At 41.1% G+C, this 26,597-nt stretch overlaps 1 protein-coding gene across 2 annotated transcripts; it reads left to right on the top strand.

Annotated features, from left to right (window-relative positions):
- The first annotated feature begins 667 nt into the window (after positions 1–667).
- arhgap27 (Rho GTPase activating protein 27) lies at positions 668–26,559 on the top strand. Of its 2 annotated transcripts, none has more exons than XM_056366249.1 (18): positions 668–774; positions 2,369–3,208; positions 13,764–14,237; positions 15,238–15,477; positions 16,543–16,623; positions 17,259–17,381; positions 18,646–18,732; positions 20,268–20,335; positions 20,512–20,599; positions 21,053–21,154; positions 22,119–22,217; positions 22,970–23,087; positions 23,251–23,385; positions 24,331–24,429; positions 24,531–24,608; positions 24,775–24,906; positions 25,068–25,173; positions 25,274–26,559. In XM_056366249.1, the coding sequence occupies exons 2-18, from the start codon at positions 2,411–2,413 to the stop codon at positions 25,449–25,451; spliced, it is 3,006 nt and encodes a 1,001-aa protein (XP_056222224.1). In that variant the 5' UTR covers positions 668–774; positions 2,369–2,410; the 3' UTR covers positions 25,452–26,559. The 2 variants fall into 2 exon arrangements, with proteins under 2 accessions (XP_056222224.1, XP_056222225.1); XM_056366250.1 differs by having other exon boundaries at positions 669–774; positions 22,982–23,087.
- Positions 26,560–26,597: the final 38 nt, after the last annotated feature.

Here is a 26,597-nt window from a genome sequence, read left to right as displayed (position 1 = left end):
CAGTACAAATCTCTAATAAAAGATGTTCAAAAACATTTACGAGTTACGTCTGGAGTTATATTCCTGATACTGTGTCAACATACACTACATGTATTTCTAGAGTTTCTCTTCGAGAACACATGGTGGATTGTATTTGACTTGAAATTCCAGCAGGGGGTGTAAAGCAGCTGGAGAGAGCGAGAGTGATAACTACACATATAAATACAAACTGATAAATCCTTGTGTTTCCTTGACATTTAATATTAGATGTTGTTTTCCAGTCATAATTTTATTATATTATATTCGTTTTTCTCTGCCTATAATCTGTCTGAAAAATACAAATAATTACTAAATATCTACATTAATGTTATCATTGTAGTTAACTTAGTCTTAATCAAAAATGTATGTGATAAGTCTTTTACATTTTTAGCATTTCCATGTTGTAATATGAAAATGAGTCATCTTCATACCACTCTTTCCGGTCCACCCTCTGTCCGTGAGATGCCACAAAAAGAATTCATAGGTTTAAAGAACACACTGGGAAGTTTGGTTATAGTCAGACTTCCCATTTCTCGTGGCTTTAGTGCTGTAATCTCTCAGTGGTCACCTCCTTCAGCAGAGACGCACACATTCGCACAGAACAGGAAATAAGAGAGAGAGAGAGGCAGGCGAGCAGAAACAATACATGCAGGCAGCAGTCTGAGCCGTGCGACTCCGGCTCTCTACATAACACAACTGCTTCAGCTCTGTTTGAGGGACGGCCAATTACGGGACGATTTTGGGAAACACAATCAGGCAAGTAGAAAAATTATTACTCCACACTGAAGCCTCAGGATGTGAAATTTAAGGATGTGATTCTTATTGTTGTTGCTTAGTCTGTTTTAAAAGTGTATTCAGATGAGTTGTCCTGACTTGCACTTTAGTTTATTGATATTCAAGTTTAACTCAAATTCAACAAGATTATGGTTTTATTATGTATTATTTTTCATTTTGTTCTTTTTCGCTTTTTTGATGGATTATACAATAAACATTCAATCACACCTGTTAAAAATAAAATGTAAATGTTAAAATTTAACAAAATGGCTACAACAAAAACACAGAATTGTACTCTTTGGATTTGAAATAGCTGCTAACCACAACATCCTGTTGTGTGATTATCATATACATAAATGTGCTTTATGAGACAACAAACAGCTGTAAATACTTTGAATGCTTCATAACTTAAACACAACCTGATAAGGCAAACTGAGATTACAAAGTGACGTGGGACTCTGACGATGAGTTAAGGTTGGTGCAGGCTTCCTGTTTTGTGGCTGAGTAATTTTCAGTCTGCTGCACTAGTGGTTGGTAAGTTTATGTTAAAGTTGCTTTGCAGCAAATGGAAGCAACTTCCTGTCTATTCCTGTGCACAGAAATAGTTTTTTTGTTTTTTTTAACATCTGCCACCCTTTTGTTCATATTCAACTACCAACCTTTCCTATAAATGAGCATTCTCTCAATAAGGTCAACCTCTTACCTTAGATGGATTAATTACCCGACAAGCCGGCCGGGTCGCACTGACCCAGGCTGTCACTGTTCACATTTCTTGTTGGAAAGTCAATTGAACAATTGAGAGACACAAAACAGCAACAACACAAACACAGAAAATTATGCAAAACTGCTACAAATGGACACGAAATGTCTACAAAGACAAAATGATACATATAGACACTAAACTTGTGCTTCTCAGAGTGGGGTCCGTGAACCCCCAGGGGTCCTTGAAGGGGTTTCAGGTAGTCCTCAGCAAAAAGCTGAATAATTTATTTCCATTATAATTCCATCCATATGTAACACAATGACAGAATGTGAGACTATTTTGGTCGTGAGTTTCAAAAACTTTCTGTAATAAAACATCTAAAAGCAAAAATCTTGTTAGATGGCGCACCCTGGGACAAAATCTTATCAAATGGGGGTCTGTGATCTAATTTGCATCAGATTAAGGGTCCTTGATGTGAAAAAGTCTGAGAACCACTGCAAGAAACAACTACAAAGACACAGGAAGACACCAGAGAGATGCAAAATTACAACTAAAAGACATACAATGTCACCAAATGACAGCAAAGAGACACAAAATGTAACTAAAACCACAACAAAGGACACAAAGTGACTAGAAAAGACACAGAACAACAACAAAGAGACACAAAACTCTGTGTCTCTGCTGTGTGCTCCTATATAAGAAGGGTGGTATGTTGTCTCATAATCCATCCATGACACTAACAAACCTTAAAGGGCCAAGGTGCATCATCTTGACATCTTTCTACAGATGTGAAAGTGTGTGCTAATGAACTCTGACATTTGTAACAGCTATTTGGTGAAAGCCACAACACCTTCACGTTTCCTCTATTTGCAGCTCCATGATGTTTGCACAATAACGCAGAGGCCACCGTGGAGCATGGAGCTCGTGTCAGTGCAGTACGAGTTTGAGTACACGGCGAAGGACGGTCACCTCGTGTCCATCAAGCCTAATGAAAGCTACATCCTGGTCTCCAAGACCAACGACCACTGGTGGCACGTCCGCAAAGACCAGCACACCAGGCCCTTTTATATCCCTGCGCAGTATGTGAAGGAGCTGCCATCACATACTGGAGACTCTCCTGGTGCTAATGAGCTGGAGTCAACTGGGCGTGTGACTAACAGTAAGCCGGTGGGTACTGTAGGTGTAACACCGTGTAAAGCGACGTCTCAGGATGCTCCAAGAGACGCACACCGGCTCTCTACTTTTGGTTCCTGCCAGAACCTGCCAGATGTGAAGCTATGTGAGACTCAGAAGGGAGAACAGTCCACCAGCAGTTTCGCGCCTACACATACAGATCACACAGAGACGCACAATCCAGCAGGAAGCTTTTCATTTACCTCAGCACCTGTGGAAACTGACAACCTGCAAGTGTACGCAAAACCTCAGCTTGTGGTGAAGGTTGGGAAAGGACAACAAAAGCCAAAAATCTCGCTGCAGGATGACAAAGTAGAACAACCACAGTTTTTTGTGGATGATGAGGACATGACCTTCCCTACACCCCCTAGTTCCCCCATATATGACACCATCCCAGAGCTACACCTCCCAGAAGTTGAAACATTTTCTAAGCTGTCTGATCCGGTTGCTTCAAACGACACATCAGCGTCACAGCAGCAGCGGAGTTTGAATCAAACTGCAGAGGCCACTCCTTCTACAGATGCACTTCCCATTCAACAGGTAAGGATGTCATGCAATATTACTGACTGCATTACAAGTAAATTTAGGTGTGGTCAGGTTTTACCCATATAAGCGTGATGCATTTAATTACTGCAGTTTGCAATATTTGTAAAAGAGGTTTTGTTTTTGTTTGTTTTTTTGTTTTTTTACCGTCAATTACTTCCGGTATGGTGAAATTTTGGTGGAATACTCAAACACCACTTCCTGAAATGTTTGGGGCATGACCAAAATGTGTGGGTATGGTTGCCAAATGTGTGTGTGCCACAGTTTCTCCATTCATGTGAGTGTATTGGACCCATTTTAGCCACTTCTTCCGGTGTCCGACAAAATGTCACAGTTACCTCCATGTATTTGAATTGGTTACTAAATGTGCTTCATTGCATATTTCGCCCTGCCCCGCCCCTGTGTTACTGTTTTCATTCATCATTCTGTATCACGAGATCAAAAATGTGGCATTGTGATTTCACAGCCAGGAGAGGGCGCAGTTTCATCATGTAAAGTCGTAGAGGTCAGCTGCCATGTGTTTGCAGCCCTGTGTTTTACTGTCTTAAAGTGAAATGAAAGCAGCTTTAATGTGGCTTTTTGTTTCTAATCAGCAGAAAAGGTCTTTTTTTTTTTTAGAAGAGTGAAGAACTCTACTAATTAATCTAAATCACAAATATAAAATACACACATATTACTTGTTTGCATTTAAAAGGACATACTGTACCTGAATCAGAAGTGTTGCACAGTGTCACATGATTATATCAGCTGTGTGTAGTGAGGGGATCTCCACTGGCTCCTGTATAAATACACCTGTAAACACCTTACTGAGGGTCACAAGATACATCTAACAGGACAAGAAAGAATATAAAACATGTTCTGCTACATAGAATAATTGGACTTTTTTCAGATCTTGCTCCGTTCTGAGCATTTTTACTATAACACTGGACAGTTTTATCTCTTCAGGCCTCTATTTTCTCACATTGTGTGACAGTGGGTTTCCAGTAGCTTCATTTTAAGGGGTTAACAAGTCCTCGCTGCCTTATGTTGATGTGTGCAGTGCTGCAGTTAAAATCTGTGCCCACCTAAACTTACTGTAATACAGTATAACGCCTCAGTGACTTCACTTCCTGCTCTGATGTAACTTTCATCTTATTATTTACATGTGTCAATCTGCTGAAGTTCAGAAAGTGTCGAAAATAGTGAATTTTAAAAATTAGTGGAAAATTCAGACTTAAAGTAAAAGTACAGAAATATTATCAAATAATAAAATGCACATAATGTATCACAAATACCCATTAGACAACAGAATTACCCCCAACAGTGTTATATTACTATATAATTTATTATATTATCAGATGGGCATAATTAATAACTTGTAAACTCTATTTTAATGTTGTAGTGAAGCTAATTTTAACTACTTTAAGATACTTCATATATTATAGTTAATCTATTTATTTGGTAGTTTAATCCTTTATAAACCATAAACCATATTCACCATTTTATAAACTTATCATGGGTTTTCTGTGTAAATCTTCACTGAAAATGAACAATTATAGCTGTTGAAGTGTAATGAAAAGTAAAATATTTAACTCTTAACTGTAATAATCCATAATTATGCTTGATTTCCACCACTGGTTTTATTGGAGAGATGACGAAATCCCTCTGGATCCACACAAAAAAAAAAACTTCATACAACTTTGTTTTAATCTCCAGGACCCCTAAAAAGACTTAGATGTGTAAAATGTATGGAGTTTCCCTTTATAAGTCCAGTACTAAGGTAAATCTACTAAGTTACTGTCCATCACTGAGTAAATTAACCGTCTGATTTGGATGAGATTTACAAAGAGTCAATCACTTGTTGATTTTGACACTTTCTGCAGTGAGGGTCCTGACTTGGAATACCGCACTGGTCTGGTTCACAGTAACTGTGCCAGCTCATCAGCATATGAATGGCCGGGTCCCCTTCAAGCCATTTCAATAGACGAAAAGAGGTGTTTCTTGAATACCTCAGAGAAAGAGAGAAAAAAAGGAAAAAAAAAAAAAAAGCAGCTGATTCAATCCCAGTTTTGCTCAGCGAAAGTTTTCAGCGGGCGTGGAGTCGCGTTGACCTGCTGTGTAAAGTATAGCTTCCAGTATTGATCTTCGCTCTGGATTAATAACTCGGTGAACTGCTCCGGGAAGAGCTGCTGGAGGATTGTGGTGCATGTGTGCGACTCTGTTGTCAACTTTTAAAAAGGGGGGGGGGGGGGGGGGTTATAGAAAGCTGTGCTCACTCCTGAACAGAACAGAACAGAACAGGTTACAAACAGGTTGTGTCGGCTGGGTGGCTTCCCTCTGAAGGAAGGAAGGAGTTAATCCGAAAGCTGTCGGCCACTCCCAAACCTCCAGCTGCTGCTACCTGGTTTCCCCGGCACCGCGGACGATCCCGGGAGTCGTGGCGAACCGCACCGCTGGGAAACGATGAAACATATCCGAATACACTCCTCGCGTCGCCTCCTTTCCCTTCTGGATGTAGTTTGTTGAATATTAACGACAAAAAAAACCAAAAAACATACAAACAACTACTTTTTGTTTCAGGTAAGTGTAACGCACCTGTTGCAAGGTTAGAGGAGTGACGTCAGCCAGCAGCAGGCAGGTTGTTGTGGAAAAAGGTGTTTGATGAGGTTTCTGTTCAGTTTTAAACCAACTGTGAGTGGCACTGTAATGGCTGCAGCCTTTCCCAGTTTACCCAGTGATAGTGAGGGCATCACCAGCACAGTTTGCTGCTTGGGTGTAACTGGATTCACTTACATTTGCTGATTATAATCTGTGTGTTTCAATTTCTCCTCCTGTGGAAGCGTGAATGAGACCCCACACTTGTTACAGGACTGCAGACGTGCCAGGACCCCTCAAGTGCATTAATTCTTACCCCACAATGGAGGGCCATCTCCATGGTGATCATGTGGTGGGAGGTGGGAGTTGGGGGCACTGGCCTGACTCTCAACAAGAGGGGCTTTGGAGCTTTTAGTGCCAGCCCTGCCATACAGTTGGATTTTGTGTGTGTGTGTGTGTGTGTGTGTGTGTGTGTGTGTGTGTGTGTGTGTGTGTGTGTGTGTGTTCGTTCATATGTAATGTGCAGAACTCGCAATTAGCCCAAAATGTAGGTCACTTTATATCAAGGGTCTATGGAGGCTGTTCTTTTTGTCTCTCATGGGATATTAAGTTTGGTAAGTGGATGACAAATCCAGTTGGGATTGGGAATTCAAAGTTTGGTTAATTTTAACTTTACATCTTGCAGAAAGGCAAAGTTGAATACATATTCATGCCTGTTTTGTTTTAAGGCAATATTCCTCTCATAGTCGTGCTTATTTTGTAGCTCTTTGTGGCACCAGTGTGTTTGTAGTGTGCTGCTCTTTGGAAGAGCCTCTCTAAAGGTTCATGATGAATATTGAGCATGACTTGTCTGATGTATCTTTATCACTCAAAGTCAAGATAATTGCCACATGGGGTCCAATGTCCCATTGATCTTTGTAGTAAAAGACGTAAAAGAAAAGTTGAATCCGCAGCCCTGACTGTGATGTTTGTTTTATTTTTAGCATTTTAAACTGAACAGATGATCCCGTTCCTTCCATTCAATCGTGTTTGAGAAAAACCCGGATGAATCGCAGCTTTACCGTGAGCACCTCACCTGCTGTAATTCCTGCTGCTCTGTTGAGCAGGCAAAATCAAATGCCAAGAAACCGCTCCAACAGGTAGTGCGAGTGTCTGGTCAGACGCCTGCCTGACAGAACATGTGTTCGCCCAAGAAGAACAGGTGCATGTAGCTTCAGCTTCTTGGTTGTTCCCGACTCGCTTTTAACCTTTATTGTGTGAACTGTTTTGACGAAGAACAGAGACGTATTTCGCCATTTAAGCAGAGTGAGTTAGTGCTTTCCGTGTCGGTTTAAGGTTTTACAAGCAGCCAGTGTGTCACACAGGTTTGGTGGTGTGTTCTGCATGTACCTGCAATGTGTGACAGTAGAGAGGAGAGGGTTAGACGAGCCTAGCCTCTGTTTGCACCTCTCATGTATTACCTTTACATTCAAGTCACAGAGCGAAGCAGCTGAAACATAAATACCCGGTGGTGAAAACTCCTGATAGTTTGACCACACATATGTCTGTTTTGAAAGTATTTCCAGACTCTTTTTCTGATCTTTATCCCAGTTGCAACTGGTTTTCCCAATCCAGGTAACCAGGAATTACACATGTCCTTGCTCATTTGTAAAACAACTGTTATTTTGAATGAAAATAGAGAAAAACAGATATACATCAATATAACTCATAATAACTATTTAAATCGTCTGTCATTATCAGCTGCCATCTTTGTTTAGACTAGAAACAAGAAGTGCAACTTTGGAATCTGGTTAAAACTTCTGTAATCATGCAAATCATGAATATTTTTTCTTGCAGGTAGTAAGAAGAGTCTTTGAGGAGTCTGGTTATAGCCACAAATGGTGTTAAACAACTTTATTGTTTTTTTTGGTCTTGCTCGGATTGCTTGGCGTTTATTTTTCAGACAATCAGAAGTTCACTCTGTAACTCGAATGTAGCACATGAGAGGTCAAATTGGGGCAATTTCAGACACCTTGGATTGTTGATCCACACAGTAATGTATAGATAATCTGCAGGAGGCCTCAGCTGGTCTTTGTGAAGAGTTGCATGAGTCACACGGACAGGAATGTCCTTTGTGTCATTACTATGTGCAACATGTTTTTGTGAGGCTCGAATGACGTGCTAGATTTCAGTGATCCTCACCTTGAATGCAGTGGTGTTCTGCTGCTGTTTATTAGTGCAGAGCAGAAGGTTCCCGGAGAGAGAAAATGTTTTCCACAGTCACATTCAGCAGCCTGTTTTCACTTTGTTTGCATGCTGCGTGTTGATATTTACTTGCACCTGGCGCTAAATGTCAAGGTGTCATCTCTGCAAAGGGGCGAGGTTTCCATTTTCGCCGGCTCATTTCTAGTTTCCTCGGAGAGGATTGCAGAAACTGGCGCTTAAATATTTCCCCTCCTACACTGAAAACACTTCACCCACAGAGTAAGAGTGGGAGAAACCTGTCACGAGCAAGACATGTCTGCAGATGTTGCTCGTTGGCGCACAGACCTGGCCGGGAGTAGCAAAGAGAAGAACGCGATAAGCTGAAGGGCTCTACTTTGAGCAGAGTTACCCTGGATTCTGGGCCATGAAGAGTGTGATGTAAGAGGGGGGGTGGGGGGGTGGGTGGGGGGGGGTGGAGCCACGTTGATTCAATAGCTCAACTGTGTGCTTTGTGGCGTGATTTGGGCCCCAATTTGGAACTCCATTGTCTGATTGGATGAGTGCTAATGTGGTTAAGTAATCAAGCAGATTGCTGCTTCATGCATTGCTGAGGGCTGTATTTGAGAGTTGTCTGCTTCTGCCCTGCAGGATTTTCAGTCCGTGTCGTGCTCCAGAAAACATGTTTAAATGCACTTTCTGGAAATGGTTATTTTGCATCTTCGGAGTAAAACAAATCCCAAACACAAACAGTTTCTCTCTGTAGACAAAACTTGAAAGATGTCACCAGAGTCAGATGTAAACATATTCAGCAGTGTGTACATGTCAAGGTTTTTTGATTAGCAAACCTATGGGAGGAGGGGGGGGGCTCCAGGAAGCATTGATTCACTACAGCCTTGATACACACACGCATGACTGCAGCGGTGTAAACACCCCGCCTCAAACCTAATTTGAGATCAACCCTAACCCCAAAAACCTTGACTGAAAGAGCCACAACACGCTCCGCCCCGCCGTCTGCAGCATGTTGTCCCCCATGTAGAAGGAAGTATTGATTGAACAATTGGACTTCCTGTTTCAAGCCTTTACCCTCGGTGAAGTGCAGTTTTAACAACACAGCGTCTCATCAGAGCTCTCCCATGTCATTGTGGGAAATTATTGCTTCCCCTTTTGTTCCCCAATTGTTGGCTTATTGACTTGCTGGAAGGAGGTTGAATACTGTACACTTTAGAGAAGCGGCTGCACATGAGTGTGTAGTTGCTTTCATTTTCTGTGACGTGTTTTCTTTTCCTTTTTCGACTTTATCCCTAAACTAAAAGGCACATGCTCTCCAAGAGCTTTGTTTCCATTGCTATCGTTTCCTTTTTTTTTTTTTTTATCATATAGGCCCACAGGCAGGAAGTAGGTTGAAGTGACCTGCATAGTTTATGCTGCTCCCTTCATCTAAGCCCGTTCTCTGTCTTGTTTTCATTGTCTCTTTCTGCTTTTGGCTCTTAGCACAAGCAGACAGTTGCCCTCTACCCCCCTATCCTGCGCAATGGAATTCACGCATAGGCTCACACAAACACACACACACACACACACACACACACACACACACACACACACCTCACCCAGTCCTCGCACAGTCCCTTCCTGCTGCTGCTATTGTAACAGAGTTCATAGTTCTCCTTTCTATCTGGGCTGCAACTGTCACAGCTGCAGCAAGAGGAGGATGTGCGCTGGAGGGTGTGTTTCACGAGTGTGCCGACGCCTCTCTCTCTCTCTCTCTCTCTCTCTCTCTCTCTCTCTCTCTCTCTCCCTCTCTCTCTCTCTCTCTCTGTCTGTCTCCCATCACAAGCTGATTGAACGTGGTCGCACGCTTTCGGGTCGCTGGTGTGGAGTTCGGTGTCAGTTTGTACATGTGGATTTATGGCTCCTCTAAATAGAACAATATAAACATGGTGGACATGTACTCCAGGGTTTGGTCAAGTCACCGGGCCCAGCGGGGCTTGACTCTGCCGGTGGTTCCTCAGGTAGGTCATCCCACTGGCATCAAAGCCGCTTTTATTTCCACATTGTAAAAAATTTCAGTCCGTGTGATCGGCACACTTTACATGTTTATATGTTTTGATGACGGTCTCGCTTCCTGCTTTGCGTAAACATGTCACCTCTGCACTTGTCTCTCTTCCTGTACTGCGTAAAGTGCCAGTGATCGGACGGCGCTCACAGCTGTTGCTGCCTTTCTAGTTTTGATGTTTTTACCTTTTTTTTTTAGTTTGGATGTTCAAAAAAAAACCCTCATATGTGTTTAGGTGTGAATAACAGTTTCATTTGTTGTCGATGAGCATTTCAGTCACTTGTTGTGGACCCCGGCAGGTCTTTGTAGCAAAACAACCGCAGCAGAGAACTGGCATTGTGATGTGGAACGTCATACGGGTACACAGAGTGAAGCAGCTTCAAAGTACAGACATTTTAAAAACGGCGCCTTTCATCTGGAAATAAACAAAACGTCTTTTTTCTTCCATAATTTTGTGTTGATTGTTTTTTTTTTTTTTTAAGGAAGACAGCAGACATGTTTTCTGTCATTAGGGCCTGATGGTGTTTCGCTTACACACTGCAAAGATACTAACAAGAGTCAAAGTTTTCAGATCCTCCACTATGTTAGTTTAGAAATACTCCTTTACAGAGGAGGAAGTCCAAACTCGTCAAAATCTATAAAAACAAATCCTGCAGAAAAATTGTAAATGGATATAAATAAAATTATTAGATTGTTTTCTGATGCATCAATATGATGTTCAGTAGTTTCCAAACCTAGGGGGCCGGGCCCCTCACACAGTCAGGGGATGAATCTGAGAGGTCGTAACATGATTGCGGAGGTAGGAACGAAGAAAAATAAAGTTGTTTTTTTTTTAGGAGGAACTTGTAACGACTCATACAGTAGACGTCTTTTTGTGTGAGGCCACAAACGTTTTCACATTTTCTATGTAAAGTAGCAGCTGTCAGATAAATGTGGTAGAGCAAAAGTAGTGGAGTGGACAGGTCTGTAGCGTAGGGTCTGTGCTACGACCTTGGTTGCCATGGCTACTGCCAGTGGGGACTGGGCCAGCTGGACTCTGTCCATCGTAGCTTTCCTAGAGACAGACATGGACTATTGTTTTTAGGGATTGCTAGTAAGTGACCTGTGGAAACAATGGAAACAAACTAAAGGACTAGAGAAAGGGGAAAAAATCCTTCACATGAAGTTGCACACAAATTATACTGGAGTACAGTACTTGAGGAAATGTACTTGACATATTTGCATGCGGGTACGCACTGATATTCCCTTCAAAGTGATGACAGTCTATCACACCATTGCCGCACGGTGTTTGTTGATATGTTTTTACAGCTCATGCAGTTTTCCTTTCACTGCGTGTGGTTGGGTTCGGGTGGTTTGTTCCAGAGGATGGGGGCATTCCAGCGTAGCTATTTCAGATATCAATGAAGCAGCTCTTTCATTTCCTCTGTGCCTATTTCTCGTGGTCCCGTGGTTTGTGTGTGTGTGTGTGTGTGTGTTTTTGTTTGGAATCAATCCTGTTTCGGGGTCACTTGTCTGGTTGTCCTTATTGATTGCCTCATGGTGACTTCGAGATCAATAATGAAGCAAAGTCGGCAAAGTGATAACATCGTAAACACGGATAAAAAACGCTCAAAGAAATAGATAAAATAAAAAACATATTGTCCTCACTTTGCTGTATTTGAATTTTTTTTCATGTTAACTGGTTTTAGTGACGTCTCCTGAGCTCCTCGGCCTGTTGGCAGCGCTGGAGAAAGTGTTCAGATCCTTTTTATTTAAGCAATAAGCAGTAGTAGCAGCAGTAACAGAATGTAAAAATTCTCCATTACAAGTAAACATGCTGCATTTACAAGCTTTAAGTGATAGAACATTATCAGCTTTATATACTTGCAGAAAACGACTCCATTGATGCTGTTAAATTATACTGTATATATTATAGTGTTGCTATATGCTAAGTAGCATTTTACTGTTGTAGATGGTTGAGCTGGAGCAGATGTTATTGCAGGGCAGCTTAAATGTTAAATGAAGACATTACAATATATAATTATGTCTTAAAAAACACATTTTACCAAAACAAGTGAAAAAGAAATCTGTTAGTACAGTAAGAATAATGTATTTTAAATTGAATTTAATTCAAGATTCTCCAGAAAGGAAACTGAAACAAGAAAAAAAAAAAGGCAGGATGCTTCACTTTGTTTTAGGAAAACATGTGACCCAAGGGTTTGCATTGAAGACAGCGGGGACGTTCTCGCTGCTCTGGCAGACGTTACACTTTTCAAAAAGAAAATATGACTTCACGCGCTCAGTTACAGGCTAAAATGGCACTGTGAGGAGGTAAATGGATTGCACTTTTCTAGTCTTCTTGACCACTCAAAGTGCAATACAGTACAAGCCACATTCAGCCACACACACTGATGACACATTCAGGGGTTCAGTATCTTGCCCAAGGACACTTTGACATGCAGACTGGAGGAGCTGGGAATCAAACCGCCGTCCGTCCGGGGAGTGAATGACCTGCTCGACCTCCTGAGCCGCAGCCACTGCAGTGAAAACTCTTCTAATAGTGACGGGTAGCTTCAACTGTCAAAAAAAATGTAGCGTAGTAAAGAGTAGAATAATAAACTCTGAATTTAAAGTAGCATAAAGTTGAAATACTCAAAGTATAAGCACATCAACAGCAAACAGTCGCCCCCCTGACATGTTTCTCTCTTGTACCTCTGCACATTGATCACATTGATGAGCAGATGCAGCACAGACACGCAGATCTCAGCTCCTGTTAAATATAGACCATGTGGCTAGCTACGAGACGAGACGCAGTCAGAGTGAAGCCTGAAAGAGACAGCAGCCTCTCTTTTGTGTTTGTGCCATCATGACAGAGTTGAGTCGCTCCAGGTCAACAGATCCCGGGGTTCTCACGGTCAGGAAGGGGAGCCAGGTGAGAGGAGGGAAACCGAAAGAAAGATCACAGTGTTTTTTTTTTTTTTTTTTTAATCTGGCAGGGGTAATTTCAGGTGCAACCGTGACACTTGCTTTGTTGCATCACAGTTTCAGGAGTGCTGGGGTTTCAGAGGCAGCCTTCCTTCACACGCACAAGTTCCACTCTCATTGGCGTTGTTTAAACAAATTAGTTGTGATGATTGAGTCTATTTGCATGTCATGTTCCTGTCGAATCATGTGGAGCTGTGTTCATAAAAGTAAAGTCACGTGGAGGTTTCACCAGCGTCTCTCTGAAAGGCAGAAACTGAAAAATGTGTTTGAGCATTGAGGAAAAACCAAAAGCGTTTTCACTGATTATTTGACTGGTAGTAGAGGATTCCTCCGCATGCTGGAGAAGCTGGCATGTCTTAGTCTGGAAGGACAAACTTTGACACGATGAGAGCTTTAAACTCTTATCTGTGGGTGTGTTTTAGAACACAAGAAATGAGGCTAGAATAAGGTAATGATCATTATTGTGGCAGGAACACCTCTGTGGTCTGTTTTTTTTCTTTTTTTTTTACTTCCTGAGCTCTAAGCTGCAGAAGGCAGACTTATATGGAGCTATAGTAAGAGCAGTGGGCTGGAGGCTGGTACTTTGAATTTATCTTATGAAGTGCTGTTGTCATCAACCAGAAAGTGACCAGAGTGTCATCTGAAAGCTTGTTTTATCATGCAGAAAAGTGTCTTTTATAAAAGCACACACAGTGTTTGTATGTAAGCTTTCGTTCTTGCTCTTTAAAAGCACCTGAGTTTTTCTTTTTTTTGGTTTTTTTTTTGGCCTTTCTACAGGTGGAGAATGAAAGTCCCAGGTCAGCCGTGTACGTCAATGTAGCACAGCTTCGCCAGAGCATCTCTGAGTCTCCCCCCTCGGCTCCTTTGTCCTACTCTCCTTCCTACCTTGACCCAGAGGGATGGGAGGTGCACACTGACCAGGAAAGTGGACAGGAGTACTACTACCACCCTGCGACAGGGCGCACCACCTGGGACAATCCCTTCCTTGACTCCCCCACGGACCCTGAGCCTTTCTCTGCAGAGGAGCCCCGCTCTCCCTCACCTCCTCAGTCGCCTGCCCTCTCTCTGTCCACCGCCTCCCCCCCTGCGTGGACCTCAGACTGGGAGCAGTTGGTGGATGAGACCAGCGGCCGGCCCTACTTCTACAACGCAATGTCTGGGGAGACGTCCTGGGAGCCTCCGGAGCAGCTGAGCCCGTATCCCCCTCTCATGGAGCCTATGAGCGTGCACAGGTTTCACGAGGACGGGCCGGTAAGGACGGCCTGGCTGCTCTACTTACCCTCCCTCTGTCTCCTGTTTTAGCTTCACCCAGGGGAAAGCTGTAAATACAGTCTGCTTTTAATGGAATTAAATCCTCCTGCACCACCACAGCAGACAGGACTCATTTTCATTAGGAAAGCTAACAGCACAAGTGCAGGATATCCCCAGTAGTGTCCCTAACTTTAAAAGAAACCAGACATCTGTCCTCATTTTGAATTAACTAAAAAAGACTGAAGAAAAACGTCTCACTGCACGTCCATATATTGCATAACGCACACATATACTGCATTTCCTCACTTGGTTCTCTGCTGTTTTTCTTCACAACACATGCAACAAGTGACCTCTTTCTCCCCCATAATGACTCTTTTTTTTTTTTTTTTTTTTCCTCAGCTTGAACATTAATGGGCCAAGACAGAATAATACTTTGAGGCCATGGAAATGCTGTGACTTATTTATCAAAGTCACGGCAAAGTCCTTGAGCTCTGTATCGGGGCCACAGAAGGAAATGATTCAACTGACATTATTATGTGAGATGAAGCAACATTTTTTTCAGCTTCAGTGTCTCTGTCGGTTAATTACTTCAACTGTTCCCGATCTGAGGGTCAGGACTCCCCAAAGACGATTAAAGATATAGTTCAACATTTTTGGAAAATGCGCGTATTCACTTTCTCATTAAGAGTTATTTCTGTACAATCACAAATTGTAGTTTTTACACTCGGAATTTAATTAAGTGTAGTTCCCAAACTGTCACACTATTCCTTTAACAAGATAGGAAAGAAGAAGTTTGCCTATCTGTTCATTTTATAAAAATCTAATTTTAGTTTTTTCTATGAAATGCAGGAGAGTTATCCATCTTCAGGACTCCAAAAAAAAAACCATTGAGTTGCTATATATTCTCACTGTATTTTCAAGTTTGTGAGTGTGTGTGTGTGTGTGTGTGAGTGTGTGTGTGTGTCTTGACATGCGTTTCCACCATGTGTACATCCCCCAGCCTCCCCTACCTGAGGAGGACTACCCCTCGGGGGATTACCCAGCTGCTGATCAACCAGAGTCCTACGAGGAGCTCCTTGCCACGGGGCCTCCAACCCTCCCTAAAGAGTACACCCTCAGCCACGTGAGCCGGACCATCATCCCCAGGGCCAACCTGGACCGCAGCACCCCAGCCGGTTGGAACCTCACCGTGGAACCAAACGGGACCTGGGTGTTCACCAGTGAACACTCTCCAGACCAGGTACATATAGAGGACGTATAGGGATATGGAGGAATCCATACCAAATTTGTAATAGTTTTGATGTCAGTCACAGAATCAGAGGTGAGGGGTTCTCTTTAGTCTTAAGGCCAGGGTATGCTTGAAACTAGTTCGTACGGGACGTTGTGTGGCGTCGTGGTCTAAGCAGGCGCCCATTTGTAGAGGCTACAGTCCTCGCTGCTGTTGGCCCTGGTTCGAATCCCGCATCGGATGGCCTTTGCTGCATGTCATTCTCTGCCTCCCCATTCCCTGTCTCTCTACTGTACTATCAAATAAAGGCATAAAAAAAAGCCCAAAAAATATACTTAAAAAAAAAAGAAACTAGTTTGTACAAGGTGTCATCCCATCCCATCCAAAAAGGGCAAATTTACAGCCCTTCTGAACAACGACGCTCACAAGCAAAAAAAAAAAAAAAACCTGCTGTCATTCACGGTAGTACACACTAAGAGCGACGGACTGACGAATGTCGACCTCAAGGTGGCACTTACGAGATCATCATTTTTGGGGACCATGAATATCTTTTATATCTTAATATCTTATCTGACATTACACTTGTGGTGAAAGTGGTGGACCAACGGACGCCGCAGCAGACCGACTCTGCCCTCCGTCGAGCCGAGCTGCTGGTGTGGCTAGAAGAAAGAAAAAAAAAAGAGAACTAGAGTAAAAAGCTCATATCCTGCATGTTTTCTTATCTCATCATGTGCTTTCAGAAGCTGCTCGACAATTGGACGAGGACTTTGTTTTCGACTGACTTCAGACTTTAGAGTGCAGAGTCATTTAAAACCCCTCGCAGTAGTACCGGTTTGTTTAACAACAGTGGCATCAATAAACCATGATGCAAGAAGTACCGCGCAACTCTTCCTTCATGCCACACACCTCACCCCGTGTCCGTGCTGTGCCTGTTCACATCATGTTAATGTGTTGTATAGGAGAGGAGCTTATCATGTTGTAAATTATAGGGTTTTTTTTAAGTCATTTTCCTCTCAAAGCAGCAAAAATATTTTCATTTTCATTGAATTATTTTTAACCGAGAAACTTATGTAACAGTGGATCAAGTCTATGGATGATCGAGGGCAGACCTACTACTACCTGAGAGACGGCTCCAAGTCTCAGTGGAACCTGCCCGAGGTAACGATCCTTTTTCTGTGGTTATGTAACTACAACAGCTGTTTATCAGAGTTGGGATTTTCCCTCCCTTTTTGTTTCATGGATTTATTGTTTTCAGACATCAATGTCAATTTAGATTGTGATTATTGATCACATTCTTGCCTTGGGGCCAATGAAAAATAGTTTCCACTTTGTTCATGATATAAAGTAGATGGCAATATATATCATTCAGGCAAGTAGATATAGATATTTTGAATGGCTCATGTTCAATTTTAGCATATTTTTAGGAGAATATTAATTGTAACTAAAACTATGACCAAAAAAATGACATTGGCGGTACGTGAGAGGTGTGTGCAGGTATTCCTTTCAGGCTGCATACATCCCAAACAACTTTATCAATGAGTAAATAAAAGGCAGCCTGTATGCAGCCTGAGAGGCGATACTAAACACACCACTTATTCCTCATTTCTGGACTGTGGTGGCCGGGCAGTAAGAAATTCAACATGACACTGTAGAAGTGAGGGGGGACAAGATTTTGAAAATGACCCTCGTCTGGTTTAAGATAAAAACAGATTTGTTTGAATTTGTCTTGTCATCTCTCCAGGTTTCAAAGTTTGGTATTTAAATGAAACTAAACTGTGTTGTGGTCCCTCCAGGCCCCTGTAGCTCTCGGTCAGTCCAGGGTGGAGAATGGTGTTGAGGCGGAAAACGTGTCAATCATTAAAAACTGGAGACACACCATGGGACCTGTTCAGCTCAGCTCAGCCCAGGATGATGGGGTACACACACACACACACACACACACACACAACACACACACACACACACACACACACACACACTCTCAGACATGCATCTACATGTACATGCTGTATCACAAATCCAGGGTGTGTCAGCCGGCTTAAGCAGAAAGTCAGGCAAAAGCAGTGAGGGTTAGTCCCTGTTTAGCAATGGACACTCCCAGGTTTTTTAACCCTTATTTAGCAAGGCAAATTACCTGCAGTGCACTTTTATTTACAGCAACAGCTTGAGGACAGAGCAGCAGAGGGATGAACAGGAAGGGCTGCATTTGTAGACAAACACCTGTACTTGCTCCTGCTAAGCAACTCAGCTCTCAGCAGACGTTCAATACCTTGCATGAAGGCACAGCAGTGGCAACATTTACCGCCAAGGCTGGTTTTTATTACTCCTCCCACATTTAACACAAACGTGATCTGGTCCCTTAATAACACTTGTCGGCGTGTCTTTAATCATTTATCCCTATTTAAGGTTGAATTAACGTATGTGGCCAAACGTATGTGGACACCTTTTTTAAAAATGAACATCTTATTCCAAAACTTATTGGGGAAAGGTTTTCCACCTGGTTTTGGAGCCTGGCTGCAGGGACCTGCTCCCATTCATCCACAAGAGCATTAGTGAGGAGGACCAGCACTGATGTTGGGCGATGAAGCCTGGCTCAGTTTGGTGATCCAGTTTATCTGGATGTGGTTGTGGCCAGGACAAGTTCTACCTCCCTGGGGGACTGGGACCTTTATTGACCTGGATTAGTGCATGTTAACATAGTCACAAAGTTGGAAGCAACTAGCATTGAGAACCAAACAGAGGTGTCTACATACTTTTTTCCATTATTTTTGTGTATTATACATGTGAAGAATGGTAGTGATGACAAAAACTGTGGTGCAACTATTATTTTATTTGAACCAGTATATTTATTTTTTGTCTTTGTTCGTACAATCACACACTAAAAACACAATCAAGTGAAAAATATGAATGAAATTAAATACAGAAAAAAAATTAGATATCCATAAATTACTATATTTTATATATATTTTTATTATTATATTATTTAAAAAAGGTTTACCCAACTGTTCTTTTTTACCTTTTACCACTGTATTAAGAGCTATCTAATATCTATCTAATATCTAATATCTATCTCACTTATGGCTGTAATCTAAGTTATATTTTAGATGTCCGGGTCTCATGTTTTCTGAATTATTATAAACCCTAAAATCTCACCTCTACTGTTCCTCTCCTCTTGTTCAGAGGTTCTTCCCGACTCACAGGAGGAACACGTCCGACTACAGCAGCGACAGCTCCAGCACAGGAAACTCTCCAGAGACGCAGCATAACGTGAGTGGAGTGGTGTGTCGTGCGCTCACATCTGCTTGAAGCTGAAAAAAAAAAAAGAAAGAAGAAATGTACCGTCAGTTAGCCATTAATGATGTTCTGTATCTCTCTCTTAAGGCTTTTGGGTTTAGAGCCTGGAGAAACCCTTATTATCTGACCTCGAGGTGGCTGCGCTATAACGTGGGTTGTTAGCTGAGTGTTCACCTGAGCTTGATCCATAGATAGCAGCGTCTATCTATGATGGGGCAAAAGGTGTGACTGATCACTCAAGGGCTGTTTGTTGTTCAACAGATGTGTTTCATTCCCCAGCATCAAATACTGTGACCATTTAAATCATCTTTCATATAGTGATGTATTTCCCCTGCAGCGACAAGCAAGTCTTTTTTTTTTTTTTTTTTTATCCTGAAATTCTCTCTCTGTGTTTCCTCAGACTTTAGAGGAAGGAGAATATGAGAATATTAATAATAGGGAATCCTGTTCTAAAAATACTTTAACTTTGGAAGATGCTCGCTTGATTTTACAAACTCAAACTGCTGAAGCCTCATTAGCTTCAGATAAAAGCAGAAACAGTTCTCTTTTTTTTATCCTCATGATTTACACTGGCATGGCATTAGAGCTGGAATCTTTTAAAGGCCAGTATGAAGGGGAGGAATGACTGCAGCAGGAAAAACCTCAATGTGCACACGGGCACCTGAGTTTTGTTTTAAGACGGACCTGAAAAATTGTCTACCTCTTAGCAGAATAGTGCTTCTCCACAGCTTTAATGGGCTAAATTCAGCAATAGGTCTTTTAATACAGTCAATGATGGAATTAAGGTGAAAACATTAAAGGATAAGTGTGAGTCCAGAAATCCAGATTCCCGTGAAAAGACCGAAATCCTCAATGAATTGATCCGACTAACACGTATTGTCTGTTTATCCAAAGTCTGATGCGTCATATTCCTCTGTGCCGTAGAGATCCACTGTTTCCAAAAACTATTAAAAACACATCAGTGAGTCACACTGATGCACTGGGTGACATGTTCCTTCCTTAGCAGGAGCGCGGACACACACACACACACACGCACACACACACACACACACACACACACACACACACACACAGTAGTTTCTTTTGACTCAATCCCACACACACACCGTCCTGCCGCCGGATATACCCACTGAAGTAAACTCACTAAATCTGTGGCTAAAAAAACGCACCAAACAGACGAGACTACATTTTTGTTGATATGTGTGTAGTGTTGCTGAAACTACAACTTTTTTTTTTTTTTTTATCACAATTCACCACCACATAATCGAAGTTTGTCTCTTGGGAAAGTCCCCGCTGTGAGGAATTCATCATTGTTCACACTGTAATTGAGAAGTTTGGATGTGAAAGCCACTGCATGCATGGCTTCATTGAGTTTCAGCATTGTCACCAGAATTGTGTGTCCCTCATATCATCACATACTTTGACTTTACACATCAGCTTAACAATTACATATAATCAACACAGAGTTAAAATGTTGTTGTTGTTTTTTGCATTTTTTGCATTTTCAGGTGCAGAACTTGGAGAAAGCTGGAATCCTCAACAAAACAAAAGTGTCTGAGAACGGCAAGAAAGTAAGGTAAATCAAAACTGCCCTTCTCTTCTTTTTTTTCTTTTTTTTTTTCAAACGTATGACATTCTCATGTTTCGGGTTTCTGATTTCGGGTGTGTTTGGAGTCATGTGCCATCTCCCCCTCCCGTAGCTCTCCATGGCTTTGTTCTGTGTTAGTCACATAATTGTTTCCCCCGTTTCAGGAAAAACTGGGCCCAGACATGGACGGTTCTCCACGGAGGAGTGCTGACGTTCCACAAAGACCCGAAGTCGGCAGCGACGGGGGCCTCGGTAGGAACCGCACTTGTTAAATAATGGAGAATAGAAGTGTTCATCATGTTCATCAAGAAACCCTGACACCTGAATGCTGCCGCTCTTGCTGCATTCTGTACATTTCTGAGAGGGTTGTGACCCGGTGAGAAGTTACTCACTGACTTTTCTTTATCTTTTTTTCCATCTTGAAGTTTCAATACATCATGTGAAACTTTTTTTTTTCATATAAGCTACACTTTAGTATCATGTTTCATATTCCTAATAAAGGAAATGTAGCACTAAACAGCATAATGCAGGCTGTTGTGGCACCTTTAGCGGTGACAGCGCAGACAAACCCTCAGGTCATGAGCTGACAGTGACAGTGGCAGCTTGTGTTTAACGCCGCTAGCTCGTCTCCCGGAATGCCGTGCCGTCAGTTTGGTAAACAGCTGTTTGTTTGTTTTTTGTTTTGTTTTTTTTGCTCTCTCACAGAACAAGACCAATCAGATTGTTCCAGAGGTTGCGGTGGACCTGCGAGGTGCGACGATTGGCTGGGCCTCAAAGGACAAATCCAGCAAAAAGAATGTTTTAGAGGTGTGTTCGTTTGTTGACATAACGCAGAGTGAGCCTCTTGATGGATGTATTTGTCTTGAGCAAATAACAGCTTCTCCACTAAAACATGATCTCATACATTTATGTTCAATTTTAGAGATCCCATATTTTACACTTTTACATTGTTTTATTTGAAGTGTTGATCCAGAAGAAGATATATTTGTAGTTTTAAGAACCAAAAATCATCTCAATGTAGTTTTACATCTCCTCTCTCAGGCTTCTCCCTGAAGCTCTAGTAACAACAGGTCGGTGAGAGGCTCAGAGCCTCCTCTCTTCTGATTGGCTGACTGTTTCCTGAGTGATCCAATAAAAACATAGCAGATCTCAGGTAAACACTCAGAGAGACCAAATCCTGCAAGGTTGGATGATGGGTCAAGGTCTGCTGGGCCTGGGGCATGGCTGCTTTGTTGTGACATCACAAAGTTACAGAAGTCCTGACGGCTTGTTTTAAGGCTCAGGTTCTGAATACAGGCTGTGTGCATTTCTCTGTGGACTGAGCACTTTGTTACTTTGATACTACTACTAAAAACAGACATGAAAATCTACCTTTATACAATATGGGACCTTTAAATCAACAGTTGGGAGTTCAATTACTAAAAGCAGATAGGCTGTGACTTATCTAACTGTGACTGTAGTGGAAGAAATAATGGCGCTAAATGAAAAGTAATGGGACCTCTAAAGTTATTACAAGTCACCCTGAGAAGAACATGAATGTCAGGAGCAAATTTCACAGCAATCCATTCAATAGTCGTCAAGACATCACAAGAGAGCTACACTGCTAGCATGGCTAAAAAATGTAATTTTATTGACGGTGATCAAGCAACACTCCAGCTGTCATCAGATTGACAACTCATATTGGGTCTCATCGCTCGTAGTAAGAGGCCCTTTAGGATATAAGACAAGTATGATGAAGTCTCCTCTTTAATGTCTGATCCTCCTCCCTCAGTTAAAAGGCAAGAACGGTGTGGAGTTTCTGATACAGTACGACACAGAAAGCATCATCAACGACTGGCACAAAGTCTTAATGGACACCATACGACAACTGGTAAGTGCTTCTATTCGCTGTAGTTGATGATTGAAAATCATCAGCATTACACTGCAAAAAGAACTTAAGCGTTACAAGTTATTTCTGTCTGTAGTTGAACTTTGACATTTTGGGGAAGAACACTTTCTTGCTGAGAGTTCAATAGGATGATTATACCACTCTCATATATGGCTGTTCAATATTTAGCTTACTAATTAACTGCTATATCTATTATATATAGATATATGCTATATGTGTTTGTTTATTTTGGTTTAGTTTAGTTTTGTTTCCCCCTGCTGGCAGTAGCCTCATATTTAAGACCGACATGCGAGTGGTATAAAACTTATCTTATCTCTTATCTGAATCTGTATATAAGAAATGTAATACTATTCTTTCAAAAGAATTAGAGGATAAAAGGAGTCCGTATCTAAAAACAAGAAAGAATAAAGAAAGTTACTGCACTCAAATCAAATTAAACTTTATTCATTTAATAAAAAAAAATCTATAAATAAGTTAATTTGCTTTGAAAATAATTCACAATCTCTGTGTTCTTAATACACTGGGAGATTGTGCTCTTTTAAGAAAAAAAAAAAAACACTTAAAGAACCGCATTACAGAAAAATAAAAATACTTGGTAAGTAGTTTAGTATGACTCAGGTTGCTAAATTCAGTTTAAAACATTTGATTGCCTGAACTATGTGATAAACCTTTTCACTCTGACACATAAAAGTGATTAAATTCTGTTCAGTTCGGGTTTCTTAATAATGTCTCAGTCTGTTTATCAGGAGTACCAGGACCATCACTCAGAGGAGGAGGATGGGGATTTGTATGAGAAGATTCCCAATACAGAGCGAGATGACAGGTCTGCAGGTGGCATAGACAAGCGAAGATGTAAGTTCAACAAATTCCATTTTTATCCTTCACTGTGAGAGAAAAACCACGTGTGATTTAATTGTGGAATGATTGATGTAATCATTTAGACCTAGATATATTAGGCCCATTGAGAGCTACAGTTACACCCGTTTTAAACACCGTCTAACACCGCTCTCTGTAGCCTCTAGGCCGACTATCACACCCTCATCCAGCTCTGCAGGAGACGCAGACCAGAAGAGGGTTCGAACCAAGCTGATGAAGTTCCTCATGAAACGCCCGACGCTGCAGTCCGTCAAGGAGAAAGGCTACATCCGAGGTACTTTCACACACAGATGTGTTGTACTGTAGTTCTTTCCGCTTCTTTTTATATGAATAGAAGTAAAAAGAAAATGAGTGACAGCAGTTTGTCACTTCTACCCTGAACACTAATGTTTGTGATTACAAGCATGTAAACACAAGCGGTTTTGTACTGTGTTGAATGAATTCTTTTGGCAGTGAAGCAGCACAGAAAACATAAAACATAAAGATAAGTTGAGATAATAAGACATTTCAAGATACTGATATGATGTGTTGATACTACAAACAAAATACAGAATAAAATAAAAGGTCCATGTGATAAAAGAGTGTTGTTGCTCATAAGACAAATTCCGGGGGGGGGGGGGGGGTTGCTAACCATTAATTTAACTCAAAACTGTGATAATGTTATGCAGTTAATTTTCCATTTTATACGTTTAAATTCCCCTGGCAGCAACAGGCTGGTTTAAATATTTATGTAAAGTTGGTGAAGCTATTTTAGCCTTGGAAAAAGTAACTGATGCACTGACGACAGCAAACACGTTCTGTTTAATCTTATCACTATGACTCTGATGTACTGTACATTTAGCTCATTGTGTATATTTTTCATCTTCTGATAGTCATTACACTCTATTTCTGTATATTTATTCATTTTGTTCTTATTTCATACCGAATATATTACATGTGCTATATATTATATTTCTGTTTATATAGGTGCTGAAATCTGACGATGTAATCCATACTTTTTTATAATAATTGATGTTTGATAAACAGTCTATACTTACATGTACTAAAGTTGAAATTGTGGTTTGTTAATAGCCATTTTACCTCATTTGTTTAGTTTCTTCTTTTAATGAGGAGGAGTATTAATATTTTCAATATGCATATCTTCGATGGGATGATAATACTGCTACTAGAACCACTACTACAGCATTAATAATACTAATAATGTTCTTATTCCTTTCAGAGAATGTGTTTGGTTGCCACCTGGGCTCACTGTGTGCACAGGAGAAGACCACAGTCCCTAGTTTTGTGGAGAGATGTATCAGTGCTGTAGAAAAGAGAGGTAATCCACCTTGTCTACATCAAAGTCAAAATTACACTGAAGTCACTTTGCTGTAGTGAAGCAGTTAACTCACTGGTGCCATATGACGTGTTGATTTCCAGGCTTAGACATTGATGGACTCTATAGAGTGAGTGGGAACCTCGCTGTCATTCAGAAACTACGCTTCAAGGCCGATCATGGTAAAATGCCATCACTTCACCACTTCACACGTATTTAAACTGAAGGATACAAAGAAAGTGGATGTTTCATAGTGCATGAAAGGATTCACTGCAGTATCTCAGCGCAGACAGCGGCGGCGCCCCCTGCTGTGTTTTAATGGTGACTGCACCTGTTGTGTTAAAACAGAGGAACTGGACCTCGAGGACGGCCAGTGGGAGGACGTCCATGTCATCACCGGAGCGCTGAAGTTGTTTTTCCGAGAGCTCGCTGAGCCGCTTTTCCCATTCAGCTACTTTAATGGCTTCATCTCAGCCATCAGTAAGCAGATGTTCAAAGCCATGAATCTAAAGTCTTTGTTGTTATTTGGTCAAACTACAGCAAATATCTAAACGTGTGTTTAGTGTGAATGATGCAGGTGTTGGATGGTAGATGAGAATATATTTATAACTGATTAATAACTTTTTGTCCTGTTTTTCTAGGAATTCCTGATTATAACACAAAACTGCATCACATGTGTGAACTGGTCAGAACACTTCCTACTCCACATCACGAGACCATGAAACTTCTTTTTGGGCATTTACGCAGGTATACGTCATTGTTTTCTCGAGTCTCGCCAATAGAAAAAAAAAAAACAATAACATGAAAACGATGACTCCTCATGTTGTTATTTTATTTCTTCTCACAGGGTCATTCAGTTCGGGGAGGACAATCGCATGACTGTGCAGAACGTGGCAATTGTGTTCGGCCCGACGCTGCTTCGGCCAGAGATGGAGTCGGCCAACATCGCGATGCACATGGTGTTTCAGAACCAGATAGTTGAGTTCATTCTCAATGAATATGAGCGCATCTTCCGCTCCAGCTAAAGCAGTCACAAGCCTCCGGTGCAGACCTGGGCAAATGTCTAAATGTGCTCAAGTTATTTGAAGTGCTAGATTTACCTTTTGCATGCACATAAACAGCTTCGGTGCAACACCTGAAAATGAAACTCTTCTTGTAAGATAAGTTGAAGGGCTTTTCAAGTTTTCTTTGCTCAGAATATTTGAAGTTCAACCATTTGAAACTTTATAGAGGACTCTTCAAATAGTGTTTGCTGAGAATATTTGAAGCATGTTTAACCATTGTTTTGTCCAGATTTACTCCATAGGAGGCTCACACTCTTAGAACTATCTTTGACAGTATTGTAGGATTGGAAATTAAGCCGCACAGGTGTAGACAGGTGTGGTTTGGTTTCCCGTCTCAGAGCTATTGAGCTTGTTTCTTGGCTGGAAGAAGGACTGTGTCAGTTTGCTCTCGCTCCGAGATTCTAGCTGTCTTAATCTCACAAGTCACTTTCTGGAGATTTTAATTGTTTATTTTTATTTTTGTTTTATTTTTTTTTTGTTTCAGTTTGTCTAAATCGCAGTTATAATACAACCCAAGTCAAACCCAGACGGATGCATTAATTCTCTCTTTAAAAATGATCAACAATTGCTTCCATCTTTATTTTAGAAAGTTTAATGACTTTTAAATGTTATTTTGGATTTGAAGTTAAAGTATATCACATATTGCTATAACTCAGTTTGTATTCTAATATTGCATTTTTTGTTTTCAGTTTCATTTTTACCCATGGATTTGTTTATTGTAATATAGAAATGTATAAAAAAAAGAAATATTAATACCAATATCTTGCTGTGAAATAGATGGTGACCTAGAATCCTTGCGCAAACTATAGGTTATTTTCCACTGAGTTGTAAAACACAATTTTTCAATCATGCTGTACATGAAGAAACTGTATAATGACAACATAGAAATATAAATAAGTAATACATCTTTTTGGCAGTTGGCAGTAAAGTCAGAATGATGAATGTATCAGAAAAGTGGATAATAGAAGAGATTTATGTCTTGTAAATAGAAATAGATGGCATATTTATGCTGAACATTGTTGACGGTGCACAAGTTATTCAATAATAAAATAACTTTGTAAAAAAGGAAGCGCTGTGTGTTTATTCTTGTCCAAAAGCTCATGAAAA

The sequence above is a fragment of the Seriola aureovittata genome, chromosome 21 (assembly GCF_021018895.1).
Source record: "Seriola aureovittata isolate HTS-2021-v1 ecotype China chromosome 21, ASM2101889v1, whole genome shotgun sequence".
Lineage (NCBI taxonomy): Eukaryota > Metazoa > Chordata > Actinopteri > Carangiformes > Carangidae > Seriola > Seriola aureovittata.
This window is presented reverse-complemented; position numbering and strand designations above follow the sequence as displayed.

Excerpts from the sequence above, each read along its gene's own strand:
- arhgap27 (XM_056366249.1), top strand. The coding sequence starts at position 2,411 with ATGGAGCTCGTGTCAGTGCAGTACGAGTTTGAGTACACGGCGAAGGAC. Across the intron at positions 14,238-15,237 it reads GGTTTCACGAGGACGGGCCG|CCTCCCCTACCTGAGGAGGA; the intron begins GTAAGGACGGCC and ends TACATCCCCCAG. Across the intron at positions 22,218-22,969 it reads TGGACACCATACGACAACTG|TCTGTTTATCAGGAGTACCA; the intron begins GTAAGTGCTTCT and ends ATAATGTCTCAG.